At 41.4% G+C, this 16,296-nt stretch overlaps 1 protein-coding gene across 1 annotated transcript; it reads right to left on the bottom strand.

The window, feature by feature from the left end:
• Positions 1–7,422: 7,422 nt before the first annotated feature.
• On the bottom strand, positions 7,423–14,786 carry LOC149287775 (uncharacterized). Its single transcript, XM_089492594.1, has 3 exons — positions 14,769–14,786; positions 13,202–13,322; positions 7,423–8,376 (listed from the first exon to the last, which is right to left on the bottom strand). The coding sequence occupies exons 1-3, from the start codon at positions 14,784–14,786 to the stop codon at positions 7,478–7,480; spliced, it is 1,038 nt and encodes a 345-aa protein (XP_089348720.1). The 3' UTR covers positions 7,423–7,477.
• Positions 14,787–16,296: the final 1,510 nt, after the last annotated feature.

The raw sequence follows: 16,296 nt of genomic DNA, 5'->3' as shown, positions 1-16,296 counted from the left end.
TTTCTGCCAGAGAGACAAATAAGAGAGAACCTCAGAACTGTTATTGATGTAATAGAGTATTATAATGTTCATATAGAAAAGAAGGTGGCACTTGTGTTCATAGATGCCGAGAAGGCATATGACAATGTAAACTGGCAATTCATGTATGAACTGTTGAAAAAAATCGAAGTGGGAGAAACCTTTTTGAGTTGGATAACAGAGCTATATAAAGATCAAAGAGCGTGTGTAATAGTAAATGGGGAAAAATCACAAGAATTTGAGGTTCAGAAAGGGACAAGACAGGGGTGTCCATTGTCGCCACTGTTGTTTATCTTGATTATTGAGATTTTGCTGCAGAATATAAGACAAAATGAAAAGATAAGAGGTGTCAAAGTGAAAGACCAAATTTATAAGGTTAAAGCGTATGCAGATGATGTGGTGGTTTTTATGGAAGACCCTGTAAATAGTATTGTTGAGCTGAAAAAAGTGCTACAAGAATTTGGAGTAGCAGCAGGCCTTAAGATCAATGTGAACAAGACAGCTATGATTACGAAAAATCTGACAAAAGAAGAAGAAGAAAAATTGGAAGAGTTATCTGGATTTAAAGTTCAAAACAAAGTAAATTACTTGGGTATTTGGATAACAAAGAGAGTAGGGAATTTGTTTGCTGATAATTATAAGAAAAAGTGGAAGGAAATTAAGGAAGATCTGAGCAGATGGTCTAAATTACACTTGTCACTTTTTGGTAGAATAGCCGCCATAAAAGCAAATGTACTTCCCAAATTTTTGTTTATATTCCAGAATTTGCCTATTATTGACAATGATAAATGTTTTCGAGAATGGAAAAAGGAACTGGCAAAATTTATTTGGGCTGGCAGGAAAGCACGAATAAAATGGAATAATGTGATAGATGTAAAAAATAGAGGAGGCTTGGGTGCACCAGATTTACAAAAATATTATTATGCTTGTGGAATGTTGTGGCTGGAAGACTGGATTAACCTAAGGAATGAAAGGACGCTAAGATTAGAGGGTCATAACAATAAAACAGGATGGCATGGATATTTAGTGTATAAAAAATGGAAAGAAGATAAGGAATTTAAAAACCATGTGATTAGAAAAGGACTTTTAAAAATTTGGGAATATTATAGTAAAAGATTTTACAATAAGATTCCAAGGTGGACATCACCACAAGAAGCTCATTTTGGAAAATTTAGAAAAGTACAAGAAAAATGGATAACATATGAGCATATTGTGGAAGAAGGGGAAAAAGCGGTATTAAAACTTAAATCTAGAGAAAAATTAGAACAAGAAAATATAGAAATAGAATGGTTTGCATATAAACAATTAGAAGAAAGATTTAAGAAAGACATGAAGCAAGAAGGAATAGAGAAAAAAACAATGAATTGGACATAATAATATTAGAAAAACAGAAAAAGAAAAAGATAACAAAATATTATAGGGAACTACTAAAAAGAGATTTGGAACAGGAAGTGATTAAAGAAAACATGACAAAGTGGAGTCAAATAATACAACAAAATATATTCTTAGAAAACTGGGAATTGTCATGGAGGAAAACCTATAAGTTCACCATGGCACAGCACCTGAAAGAAAATTATTTTTAAATGTTTTATTTTTGGTATTTGACACCGGTTAAGCTATCCAAAATGTACAAAAAGGTAAACAAAATGTGTTGGAAGTGTGGAAAAACAGAAGGAATGTTTTACCACATGTGGTGGGTCTGTAACAAAGCAAAGCAGTTTTGGGGGGAAATATATGTAGCAATGAAAGAAATGTTGGAAAGGAATTTCCCAAAAAACCCGGAGTTATTTTTGTTAAATATGACAGGCGTGATAGGAAGAGAGACTGAAAGAACATATTGGAAAATTGTGTTATACATGGTGACAGCAGCAAGGTTGTTATACGCCCAAAAATGGAGATCTACACAGACCCCTACATTAAAAGAATGGACTAATAAGTTGTTAGATATGAGAGATTCAGACAGATTGTCTAAAAGGTTAAAAGGAAAGAAAGAGGAAGAGGATAAGGATAAAGATGAATGGAACATAGTAATATATTATGTGGAAAGAAGAAAAGAAAACTAGTAAAAGGAAAATAAAGGAGAGGAAAAGAAAAGAAAAGGAAGATTAGGAAGTAAAGAGGTAAAGAGCAAAAGAAATGACTTGTATATAGATATATGTAAAGGAAGGATGATGATTGTAAAGGAAAATTGAAAGAGTAATATGTAATCTATAAAGGACTATATAGGTTGGAATGTACTAGGATGTGTACAGGGGGGAGGGGAAGGAGGGGAAGGGTAAGAGGGTGGGGGGTTTAAGGGGGGAAAGGGAGGGAAGGGAATGGGATAAGGGAAGGTATAGACGATATGTATGATCTTTTATTGATGATTACTGAAAATAAGGATGTAAAGAAAAGAAAAACCAAATAAAAATAAAATTAAAAAAAAGAATATAAAACAAAAACATGAAACAAGCTAGACAAGGTAACTGTTACATGGATTTATAATTGGTTGACCGGCCAAACCGAAAGGGTGCTCAAGAATGACTCCTTTTCATCCTGGAGAGAAGTGACCAGTGGGGTGTCCAGTGGCGCTCTGTCCGGGGCCCAGTGCTATTCAACATCTCTATCAATGACTTGGAGGACAGAATTGGGGCCATACTTATCAAATTTGCAGATGACACCAAATTAAGATGAGTAGCTAATACTCCAGAGGACAGGATCAAAATTCAAAATGACCTGAATAGACTAGAAAGCTGGTCCAAAGCTAACAAAATGAAATTCAGCAGGGAGAAATGTAAGGTACTGCATTAAGGGCGGAAAAATGAAATGCACAGATATAGGATGGGGGACACCTGGCTGAATGAAACTACGTGTGAAAGGGATATAAGAATCAAGTAGACACAAGTTGAACATGACTCAACAGTGTGATGCAGCAGCTAAAAAGGCCAATGCGATTAAAGGCTGCATCAATAGAGGTATAGTGTCTAGATCAAGGGAAGTAATAGTGCCACTCTATTCTGTTCTGGTCAGGCCCCACCTGGAATATTGTGTCCAGTCCAAAGGAGGGCGACTAAAATGGTGAAGGATTTGGAAACCGCAATGGGACAGTCTCAAAGCTTCAGGCAAAGAGCATCAGACTGAAGTCACAACGGGACAGTCTCAGTGCTTCAAGCAAGAAGCATCAGACTGAAGTCACAATGGGACAGTCTCAATGCTTCAGGCAAGGAGCATCAGACTGAAGTCACAATGGGACAGTCTCAATGCTTCAGGCAAGGAGCATCAGACTGAAGTCACAATGGGACAGTCTCAATGCTTCAGGCAAGGAGCATCAGACTGAAGTCACAATGGGACAGTCTCAATGCTTCAGGCAAGGAGCATCAGCTGCCCTCAGTTCATCTCTGACATCTTCCTCCTGCACATCTTTGTTATGCCCAAGTTTGTAAGGGCAACCTGTTTAACCTGAGAGCGTGTAATGAAAATTTCTCTTTCTGTGGACTTATTCAGAGCAGGGCTAACACAGATAGTGAGACACCAAATTTGGGTTTAAACACTTTACATGCAAAATTTATTAAATCACAAAACATAATACAAACATTGATTATAAAGAGCTCTTTCATTCACTCACACATCCATACAATACTCACACACACTTTCCTTCCGCCAGACATTGATCAGTTGTTCTCAAAGGCTGGGGATGACATCGTTGCCGCATAGTTGGTGCCAACAAAATTAGGGTGAAAGCCAAGGATCCTTATACTTTTCTTCTCTCTGGCTTTTGGCTGTTGAAGTCTTGCAATATTGCAGCCCATTACTCAACTTCTTCTTTTTGGGAGGAGACAGCTGTTCAAACAGTCCATTTTGTTCAAAGGCAGGCTGTTCTGTTCAAATCAGTCCATTGTCCTGTCAGTTCCTCTTTATTGCGACTCAGGAGAAAAAGCACCTTCCAGGTCATAGTTCGACACACCTGAACACCTCCCCGCTTCAGCTTCCAAATTCCTCAGCCTTTCCTCGTCTCAGATGCCAAATCCCTCCTTCACATCAATGCTCTGCGCGGAACCATCTTGTTTAGTTCTTTAGCTTGTTTAAAACACCATTCCTTTGTTCTTTGGTTCTTCAGTTTTGGGTTTAAGTCAGAATTCACACATTTGTCTCACATCTTTAACTTGGACACCATCCCCTTCATACAGTCCTTTATTTCCTTTCTGTCTTCCTCCATTCAATAAACTTCTACCTGGGGTTCTTCTTTGCTGGGGCAGGTATCAAGGGACTCCCCCACTGCCAGGTCCCAGGCTATAACTGCCCCCCGGCGGCCTTCCTTTCCCCAGTCTGGGGCCGGAAACCCAAATCCTCCAGTGGTGGCCTGGATGGTGTGAGCTACATGACGTTTCCCAGTCTTGGGCTTGGCCCTAGTTCCTCTGAAGAAGGCACATGCTCCTCCACCACCGGGATCTCCAGAACCACCGGGTTCCCCAAGAACTCTTCTTGTTCCTGGGTCTCCATTGGAGGTAAAAAAGTGAGACTTTGCAAACTGCGAGATCTAGAGTTAGTCCTGTGCTCAAAAAATAAAACCCATTTGAAACAAGAGCAGCTTTATTGATCAATCCAGGCAGAAACATCCATTAACATGTTTTTGCAAAGTCTGAAGTCCAAAGGACCTTGTTCAACCCCTCCCTAAGCCAAGGTTGTGTATACTTCCCTTCCTTTCTCCCAGACAGCCTCACCTTGAAGAGCATTGTTCCAAAGCCAGCTTGACTCCTCCTTGTTAACCAGCCTCCAGCTGTAACCCCAGCCCCTCTCCAAATGCCCTCCTTAATAATAATAATAGGTTTTATTTATAGACCGCTATTCCACAATGATCATAGCGGTGTACAGTAAAAATTGAATATAATACAGATGCAAGGTGACAATTAAAGGAGGGAGAAGTCTCGTCCTTCAGGCAGTCCCTGATGTTGCTGGGTCTCCCTGATCGCTCCCTCTGAGGCCATGTAAAAGCCACTCTGTCTTCCTAACATTTCCCACTACATGCTTTCTACAACCCATCACTCTACACTACCTACTATGAACTACAACTATAACTCCTACTTTAATAACCAAACCCTAATATTTTACTCTTTATGACAGAACCCTTATACACTGTTTCTGACACATAATGGGCCAGTCCCAATCCTTCAGGTAAATAGCACCACCCTGAAGTCACAATAGTACTGTCTCAGTCCTTCATCCAAGGAGCATCAGACTGAAGTCACAATGGGCCAGTCTCAATGTTTCAGGCAAGAGGCATCAGCCTCAGGTTGCAATGGGCAAGTCTCATTCAGGTAAGGAGCACCAGCCTGAAATCACAATATGTCACGAATACCTTTATTCGTGCATTTATTCATTTGGGATTCATGCCATAAAGGTTATAGGTTTAGGTTTAGATTAGAGTTAAGATAGATGGGATTTATGGTGGGTTAAAATAATATGTTTTAATATGTGCTTTAATAGAAGATGCTAGAAAGAGGTAGGGAGATCATGGCTAAAGAATGTGCTTCTTTGCTAGGATTGGAATGTATGGGAATCATCCTTCTAACAGAGGCTTGCGTTTAAAAGACTGTCTCTGTAAAAGGAGGGGGAACCTAGAGAGTTATTGGTATTTTATATTGCATTATGTTGTTACAGGTTTATGCTTATTATCTTTTCACATGGTATCATACTAGATTGGGATTGATGGGGATATATATATTAACTATATATATAGTTAAGCCATAATATTAATTAAACTGTTGTGTGGCTGAGTTCTGTGGTCCAAGGCCACAGGTTCAGTGGTTGAGAAAAGGCACATGAGAGCTTAATTGCTTTTAGGAAAGCTGCCAGAATCCCGGATGGGAGGACCCTGCGCAGAAAAGGGCGGGAGAACACTGTGCGGGAAAGGGATATCCAATTAATTAGCTTGATTGGTAAATGGAATGGGGTGGATTCATATGGTTGTAAAAGGGATATGTTTATATCTTCTTTAATTCCTGACAAAAAAGTGACTTCTATTACATGTATCTTCTTCTTCAATAAAAGCTATTCCTTTTCCAAAGTACTGCCTTTTGTGTTGCAAGATGGGCTGCAATTAGGATATCTCTCTCCCGTTCCATTCACCCTGCTATCCCAAAAGGGCTGGAGAGCATACCAAACCAGCCACAGAACCTTTCCCTGCTCTTGTGTAATGCCAGGTCAGTCAAAAATAAAACACACATAGTCCATGATCTCCTACTGGACCAAGAGGCTGACCTGGCTTGTTTCACGGAGACCTGGCTGGATGATGATAGCTCAGCCACCTGGGATCAGGCCTTACCAGCTGGGTTCTCCCTCAGTGAGCAGGTAAGGGGAGTGCCTTTGGTCCATAAAGACAATCTTGCTTTGCCCAGGATACCTATCCGTATGATGGACCACATCGAATGTACATACCTCAGCTTAAAGACTAGGGAAAGTCTGGGGATTCTGTGGGTTTACTGTCCGCCCTGTTCCTTAACAGACTCCCTAGCGGATCTGACACAACTGGTCTTTGAGCTGCTGCTGGATTCGCCTAGGCTTTTAGTCCTGGCAGACCGCAACATCCCCCTCGATGCCACTTCTCAGCATGCGCAGGGATTGCCAGGGCCTAGATGCTGCTGCTGCTTATTCCGCTGGGAGCCTTTGCGGGAAAGGAAGGTATGCTCTGGGGGTTCAGCGGCCTCCCCTTCCTACCTTCCTTTGAGGAAACCACAATGGAGCCCAAGTTGCAGAGCTGGACTCAGGAGGGAAAGGCAGGAAAGGAAGGCTCTCTCTGTGTATCCTGTATGTGTGTGTGTGTGACTGTGTGTGTTTGCCTCTGCTGTTCTTATGGCTGGGAATGGAGCTGAGGACTGAGGAGAGAAGAAAGGGTCAGTTTTGGGCAGATTCAGAACTTCTGTGCATTCAAGAGTCCAGTGTGTTGAAACAGCAAAGAACTTTATTGAGAACACATAGAAATCCAGTGTTTAAGCCAGAACTGCCCACTCCAATCCAAACAATACATTAAAACGTCAAAACCTAAAACACCACCCTCTTCAAAACGTAGCCCCCACCTCCAATTCCCACAGTCTCTGCCCCACAGATAATAAGGCCACCATTGCCATTCCCACAAACTAGCCCTTTATGTCAATACCTGCCCCCAACTTTCTTCAGCCAACATCCCACACATTGCAAAAGTTTATCATTCCCATAACTATTCTACACATCTATAACAAATCCCAGCCCCCGAACTAACTAACCTATACCACGACCCACAATCTCCAGCCAAATTTACATCCCAAAGTAATTATCTATACTATTAGCAATTAAAACCTTAAAATAACAAAATACAACTTTAGAACACAAACAGACATATCGACACACAAAGCTTACAAACAAAACCACAAGGGCCTTTTCTTAGCACCACTGGATTGAAAATATATTTTTTGTATTCATTATTGAGAAAAATAATGTTAATTCACTACTGGGATTTGTGTTGCTTCTCTCCTGTGTGGATTCTCTTGTGTCTCACTAGGTTTGACTTCCGAGAAAAACATTTCCCACAATGCTGGCATTTGTGTGGCTTCTCTCCTGTGTGGATTCTCTTGTGTGTTACTAGGTGTGACTTCCTAGAAAAATATTTCCCACAATGCTGGCATTTGTATGGCTTCTCTCCTGTGTGGCCTCTCTGATGTGTTACTAGATTTGACTTCCAAGAAAAACATTTCCCACAGTGCTGGCATTTGTATGGCTTCTCTCCTGTGTGGACTCTCTGATGTTTCACTAGGTCAGACTTCCAAGAAAAACATTTCTCACAATGCTGGCATTTGTATGGCTTCTCTCCTGTGTGGACTCTCTGATGTGACACTACATGTGACTTACAAGAAAAACATTTCCCACAACGCTGGCATTTGTATGGCTTCTCTCCTGTGTGGACTCTCTGATGTGTCATTAGGACTGACTTCTGAGAAAAACCTTTTCCACAACGCTGGCATTTGAATGGCTTCTCTCCTGTGTGTATCCTGCGATGTTCTAAAAGGTGTGACATCTGAGAAAAACCTTTCCTACAATGCTGACATTTGAATGGCTTCTCTCCTGTGTGGACTCTCTGGTGTATCACTAGGTATGACTTCCAAGAAAAACATTTCCCACAATGCTGGCATTTATATGGCTTCTCTCCTGTGTGGACTCTCTGATGTGTCATTAGGACTGACTTCAAAGAAAAACATTTCCCACAATGCTGGCATTTGAATGGCTTCTCTCCTATGTGAACTCTCAGATGTGTCACTAAGTGTGACTTCGTAGAAAAACTTTTCCCACAATGCTGGCATTTGAATGGCTTCTCTGCTGTGTGGACTCTCTCTTGACTCACAAGTTTTTCTGTAAAGAAGGACAATGACAGATAAGTGAAAATCAGAGTTAAGAGAGGAGGGTGTTACCCCCAGATTTAGCCCCCATTTACCCTTCCCTATTTGACAGTAAATTAATAAAGTTGGTGTGAGTGACCCGAGCATGATCCTGTTGCAGATACCCTAAATCCATGGAACGATTGTATCCGTACTTATAGCAGCTAGCAAAGAAGAGACTGGATGGGGACTGCCTTGAGGGAATCAGTGGAAGCAGATAGTCAGAGGACTGGTGAAAAAATGTTCCATTAAAAATGTGCAAAAATACTTTGATTGACAGGTGGCATCATATACTCTGAGACTGCCATAAAGTACAGAGTCGGAGCCCAAGGCATGATGCAAACCAACTGCACAAGTCACTTCATGCTGTTTGGCTCCAGGAGATGACTCACAGCCAATACAGTATACAGCTCACATGCGAATCGGTGTGGATTGGATTGGTGTGTGAACAAGAGATGGTGAAGTTGATGGAAGTTGGAGAGGAGAGCTTGCAAATATTTGCATTATTAGGAGCAGGTAACTGTTGAAGTTGCCAGATATTGTGCAGCTGTGATTATTTGTCGCAGAAATTTTTTGAAACTGATGCAGAAACAACCATGAAATATCGTCCAGTTAGTCTGACATCAATACTAGGAAAGATTCTAGAGCAGATCATTAAACAGAGAGTCTGTGAACATCTAGAAAGCAATGCCATAACCACAAAAAGTCAACACAGGTTTCAGAGAAAGAAGTCATGCCAGACAAACCTGATCTCTTTTTTTGATAAAATTACCAGCTTGGTAGATGAAGGGAATGCTGTGGATATAGTATATCTAGATTTCAGTAAGACCTTTGACAAGGTTTCCCATGACATTCTTGCAAACAAGCTTGTAAAATGTGGGCTAGACAAGGCAACTGTTACATGGATTTGTAATTGGTTGACCGGCCGAACCAAAAGGGTGCTCAACAATGGCTCCTTTTCATCCTGGAGAGAAGTGACTAGTGGGGTGTCCAGTGGGGTTCTGTCCAGGGCCCAGCGCTATTCAACATCTTTATCAAGGACTTGGATGACAAAATTGGGAGCATACTTATCAAATTTGCAGATGACACCAAATTAGGAGGAGTAGCTAATACTTCAGAGGAGAAGATGAAAATTCAAGATGACCTGAATAGACTAGAAAGCTGGGCCAAAGCTAATAAAATGAAATTCAACATGGAGAAATGTAAGGTATTGCACTTAGGGCAGAAAAATGAAATGCACAGATATAGGATGGGCGACACCTGGCTGAATGAAATTATGAGTGAAAGAGATCTAGGAATCCAAATAGACCACAAGTTGAAAATGAGTCAACAGTGTGACGCAGCAGCTAAAAAGGCCAATGCAATTTTAGGCTGCATCAATAAAAGTATAGTGTCTAGATCAAGGGAAGTAATAGCGACACTCTATTCTGCTTCGGTCAGGACCGACCTGGTCTATTGTGTCCAGTTCTGGGCACCACAGTTTAAAAAGGATGTGGAGAAACTAGAGCATGTCCAAAGTACAGCGACTAAAATGAAGGTTCTGGAAACCATGCCCTACGAGGAATGACTTAGGAAGCTGGGGATGTTTAGCCTAGAGAAGAGAAGGTTAAGTGGTGATATGATAGCCCTGTTTAAATATTTGAAGGGATGTCATGTTGAGGAGGGAGCAAGCTTGTTTTCTGCTGCTCCAGAGACAGGGACCCGGAACAATGGATGCAAGCTACAGGAAAAGAGATTCCAACTCACCATTAGGAAGAACTTCCTGAGAGTAAGGGCTGTTCGACAGTGGAACTAACTCCCCTGGAGTGTAGGGGAGTCTCCCTCCTTGGAGGTCTTCAAGCAGAGGCTGGATGGCCATCTGCTGGGCATGCTTTGATTTGGATTTCCTGCATGGCAGGGGGTTAGACTCTTGCGGTCTCTTTCAACTCTATTATTCTATGATTCTATCTTGAAATAATTATGACATAGAGTCAGTCTACTGTTTTAAGTCTATATTTCTCAAAGTTATTTGGGACAATTTTTACTTGCAAGGTTTAGGATTTCTTTTTATGAACTGATTTTACCCTTATTGCTAGGATGCAGTCTACTTATTGTGATTCTTTGTAATACTTGTTTTTACTTTGTTTGTTTTTTTAAGCTGGCCATGTGCCATAATAAATTATTCATTTATTCATTTGTATTATTTTGTAACTCAAGATAAAGAACCTCCAAGGACTTGAATGAAATCTACTGTGTCTGTGACTTATTTTTAAGTGTGGACAGTGGTCTGTGTATTGCCAATACCTATATCTAGATATTTGCTTCCATACTCTGCCATGTTATTGTTGAGCTGCATCTGGGAGCGTCACCCTCAGATTGTAGTGTACATTGGATTGTGAACGCAATCGAAATTCAGAGCCAACAAGGACCTGAGAGGCAGTGTGGTCTTTGTCTGAGGTATTTGCATCAAACACACACTGCATTCAATTCGTGTTCATGCCATGCTTTCCCCTCACAGGAAATATTCTAAAGAGCTATAAACCTTTCCGAACCCTCAGTTTCTGCCCTAAGCACCAATTTCAGTATAAATATCAGGCCCAACTTGCTGTGCTTCAGTGTCACTCCAGTTAGAGACAGACACTCTGTTTTCTTGGCTAAGCACCTCAATGCACTCACCAACCCCAATTGTCGCAGGAATAAAGCTCTGGATAGGTAATAAATACCTTTAACAAAGCCTTACATCTATTCACTACTCCCACCTTTGCTTCCTAGATCTTGTGTGTGCGCATGAACACTTATATATATAGTATGTGTGTCTGTGTATTTTGCTTTCCCCCTAAATAAATAATATAACTTTATTACAGCCATTTGGCCAGCACAAATACAAAATTCCAATTTAAAACACAACATAGGTTCATGTACAGGCAGATTGGAGAGTATAACCAAATGATAGTTTATAAAAAGTAAGGCTAAAAAGTAAGGATAAAAAGTAAGGATAGGGCTGCACAATCAGGTAAACAGACAACAATGAGTAGGCTGCCATCACCTCACAAACAGCACTATCATATTGTGTAATAGAGTACCACATTCAAGACATATTAGTTCAAAACCACAGTCATATCCCCTGTCCAAGCAAGAGCTAAACTACAAAGTGCCATTAATCAGATGCAACTGATTGGGGTAATTTCATTAGACTTTAGTCCCCAACTAGGTTAGTTTGATGGTATGGTAAAATACGGCCATACCTCCTCCTTTACAAATTTTACCGTTAAATCAAGCCATCTATACAGATTTTGAGATTATAACATATTACATCTGTTTAACAAGCTGTTAACGATTTGCAATAGCAGCTGCAAAAGAACTGCTTGCGTTATAACTTCCTTCTGATCTGCAAGTAGAAAATTGGTATAAAATTGCTCTTGTCTGCCTGGAAACTGCAACACAATTGGTGTTATATATAAAGCACGTATTTCTGTATACAAAGAACAGCCAAAGAGAACATGATTAATATTTTCGATTTCCTCCGAGCCACAAGGACAGTATCTGTGTTCGTAAGGGATCTTTTTAAATCTGCCCTCCAGGACTGCTGATGGTAAGATGTTAAACCTTGCTGACATGAAAGCTCTTCTGAATTTTGGGACATTCAAATTCTCAAAATATTTCGCATATTTGCCAGGTCTACTGGATTCCCTAACAGGATGTAAAGTTAGTTGGCTTATATGAGTCTGGAAATCAATATCCTCGATGCGTTGAGAAATCACAGATTTTGCTTTATCATAGCCTAGTAGAGTTATTTCAGATAGTGAGAGTCCAAGAGATAAGAGTTTCAAGGTCAGCGTCTCCTTCCAGGGAGACAAAAAGGAGTCTGTTAGAATTAATGGCACTAAAACGATCGGAACAAAAAACATTTTGAGCCATATATTTAATTTGCATATCCATACACGCGCCTCAACAGATAGCATCCCTGTTTCTAGACGGAGAATGGGATTCAAAACACAATTTGGGGCACGTAAAATTGTTCTTAAAATTTTTGCTTGAACTGCCTCGAAGGTTGTAAAGCTACTGAAAGTACAAATCTCAGAACCGTATAATAGTTGTGCTAAGATATTAATAACAAAGACTTGGAGAGCTGCTGGAATGTATTGGCCTCCCTTATTATAATAGAAAGAACATAGAGCTTTAATACTTCTTTGTGTATCCCCTAAATAAAACACAAAAACCTATTTCAAATGCCTCTGACGTACTGTTTGATTCAGGACCTGCTAGAGCTGGGCGGGATCCAGAGGTCACTGTTGCCCCAGTAAAACTATCTCGATCTATTGAGCTATGTACCAAATTCCCCTAAAAGCATAGCACTTGCGGGTGTCCTCCCCAGACTCCAGCATTTTGGGTAACAAAGGGCCTCTGGAATCAACCATGGAGCTAAGCAAGCTCAGGATGGAAAAGAAACATTAGAGAAAAAGCAGGTTTTGTGTCCCCCTTTCTTCCCTTCATAGATATTACTCATAACTGATCATAGAATCATAGAATCGTAGAGTTGGAAGAGGCCACAAGGGTCATTCAGTCCAACCCCTTGCCATTCAGGAACTCTCAATCAAAGCATCCCCGAAAGATGGTGATCCAGTCTCTGTTTAAAGACCTCCAAGAAGGGAGACTCCACTACACTCCAAAGAAAGAATGTGTTCCACTATCAAACAGCCCTTACTGTCAGGAAGTTGCTTTGATTCTATAATTCTAAAGTGGAAACAAAGCACTCTGACAGTGAATGATGAAAGGGCCCTCAGTCTTCACAGGAAGGGCAATGGATTCAGGTTCCTTACCCACAAAGGCCACATTCTCATAATTCTCCATCATCACAGAACTGTACGTAAGTTTCTGCTTCTTTGTCAACAGTTTCCATTCCTCCTCGGTGAAATATACTGCTACATCCGCAAAGGTCACCTGCAATAGAAAATAGCCTTATCCAGAGAGTAACTAAGCAAAAGGGGAGGAAAGCACATGGTGCATTGAAAATATTATTTCAACACTTCAGAATTCAGTCCAGGAAATAAACTTTAAATTCTGCAAGAAAGCAAAAAGCTACAGCCTTTGAGATCCAGTTTGTCTCGAATCCTTTCAATATAATATACAATATAATAAACAATATAATAAACAATATAATTTAGACCATTTCTGAGATATTATTGATTGATTGGGATACTGATTACCCCAACACGTAAAGTACATTTAGTCACCAAGGAATTATAGTGAATTTAGCCATATCTCTCCTAATTTCAAAAACAGTTCTGGGGAGTACTCTGGGCTTGAGGGCCACTGGGCCCATCCCCAATTTAGGTTCAGAGAAATTCTTCCATATCCCTCAGCATTTCACAGATGGGGAAAGCAAGACATATGTGGACAAGCAACACCAGAAGGGGTTCAAGATGGCCAATGTTGTTAATGACGAAGATCGCACAAGTGAGGAAGGGCACAGTAGATTGCTTTAGCTTCCGCCTCCTGGCAAGGGCAAGACTCTGCCCCTTTCTCTCCTCCCCTCTCCCTCTTTTGAGTTGATGCGCTGCACATGTCTTTTGAACTTGGAACACATTTTGCAGTAACTGAAGTGAACTAAGGAGAAGAGGGAAAGTGGGAGCAGGAGAGAGAAATGGGTCATTTTCAAAGCCCCTGAAAAAATGAGGTGACAGAGGATTAAGCAGGATTCCCTCTGCCAAACTGGGACAGTTGTTCTCCACTTGCTTTCATGAGCTGACCCAGCAGTGACCCAGATGAAACTAATAATCAGGATGGCAATTTACCAAAGAGTTGTTGCACCTCGGCAGCCTCTTCTTCTTGGAGCTCAACTCCCTCTGCTTGACCTCTATGTCAGCCATCAGGTAGGCAGGGGGTTCCTGGTGGGCCTGCGCTTTGGTCACTTCCAGCAAAAGATACTGCAAAGCAGTGTACAAGGGGTCCAAGATGAAGTTCCTGAGAAAAGAGACCAGGGTTAGGCTTGGTTTGGAAAGAAACCCTGCAGCACTCAAAGTCACAAAGATCGGCATCCTGCTGGTGACATATGCAGGTGACATATGCCTCCTTTGGCCCAATTGACAGGTGGGCATCACTTCCTCCCTCTGCACCAAATAAAGCCCCTTGGACCTAGCATAGACTCACAGCAGCTCCCCTACACAACAGTTACTCCATACCTTGTTAGATTAGCTGGGGATCAGGGGATGGGAAATTGGAAAAGGCCCTGGTTATGTCCCCATAGCTAGATGTGAAATGAGGGCATCACCTGCTGAAACCTGCAGAGGTCCCCAGTGGCCCTCACAGGAAAATGTCTTCGTTTTGCTTCTGGCTATAGAAACACAGCTGAATGCATCTCCAATACCTTTCACCCAACACTCCCACCAGGCATGGAATGGTCATGCGGGATGGCTTCCACAACTCTATGGTAATACCTGGGTCATTGAATGGCCAGTTGCAGCCTGATTCCACCTGGAGCAACACTGGAGCATAGAAGGTTCTGCTGGGTCAGGCATGTCTGGCCTGGTGGCCCCTCATTCTCCCAGTGGCCAAACCAGTTGCCGTCCATCCCCCAGAGAGGCCCCCAGTCAGGCAGGGCAGGAAAGGATCTCTCTCTTCTCTGGTTGCCACCCTTCCATGGGATCCAGCCCTCCTCCCCAATTCCCATGGCAGCCTTCTGCATGCAGAGAAGTCACAATTCAGAGAGTGTCTTTGCCCATGTAGAGATTGCCTATTTTCCACACTATTGCCTGGCCATGTTGGCTTGGGAATGTCCTGTTCTAGCCACATAGATTCATAGAATCATAGAATCGTAGAGTCGGAAGAGACCCCAAGGGCCATCCAGTCTAACCCCATTGTGCCATGCAGGAACTCTCAATCAAAGCATCCCCGACAAATGGCCATCCAGCCTCTGCTTGAAGACCAAGGAAAGAGACTCGACTGCACTCCGAGGAAGGAGTCTGTTCCACTGTCGAACAGCCCTTACTGTCAGGAAGTTTCTCCTAATGTTGAGGTGGAATCTCTATTCCTGGAGCTTGCATCCATTGTTCCGGGTTCTAGTCTCTGGAGCAGCAGAAAACAAGCTTGCTCCCTCCTGAATATGACATCCCTTCAAAAATTTAAACAGATCTATCATATCACCTCTTAACCTTCTCTTCTCTAGGCTGAACATCTCCACCTCTCTAAGTCATTCCTCATAAGGCATGGTTTCCAGACCCTTCACCATTTTAGTCGCCCTCTATGATTCTATGATTTGTATCCCAGGTGGAGAAATTACAGCCCCTCGGCTGAATAAGACCTGTATTTCTTCAATGATCTGATCAATGGTTTCCCCTCATTAAGCCCCCTTCCCCATTTAGACACTGGTGAAAATAATCATTTCATTTTTACAAATGAGACAAATCTCTGAGCTTAACTGCTGTGTTTGTAATATAATGATATAATAATAATACATTTATTTATATACCGCCTTTCCAAAAAGATCAAAGCAGTTTACAAATTGACAATTACAAAATTTGTGTGTTTGTGTGTGTCAGTCATAGCAGTTGCGTGAAGTATGCACCTCCTCCTTCTGCTTGCTAAAGCCACACAGAAATTGAGGCATGTACATTTGTGTGCATTGTTTCTGAACAGATCTATTGTCAAAATCACAATTTCTTCACTTTTCCTTGTATATTTTTTAAAAAGAAGCACACTGCTGAATATGTTGCACTTATACAACAAACATCTTTAAATGTATAGGTTTATGAGTGAAGATTGCATCCTGGATTATGCTCATTTTTGGGAAGTGAAGACCTATGTAAATTCATTTTATAAACCCAGTGAAACAAATACCTCACAAAGCCCTAGTAAACAACACGTACACACAGTCCCCACACAAAGGACTCACTGGTGCATTGTGTGTCTGGGGTCT

Source organism: Sceloporus occidentalis, unplaced genomic scaffold (assembly GCF_023333645.1).
Source record: "Sceloporus occidentalis isolate IW3139 unplaced genomic scaffold, rSceOcc1.0.p SCAF_57, whole genome shotgun sequence".
Classification (NCBI taxonomy): domain Eukaryota; kingdom Metazoa; phylum Chordata; class Lepidosauria; order Squamata; family Phrynosomatidae; genus Sceloporus; species Sceloporus occidentalis.
The sequence above is the reverse complement of the archived record's forward strand: the minus strand, read 5'-3'. Positions and strand labels throughout refer to the sequence as shown.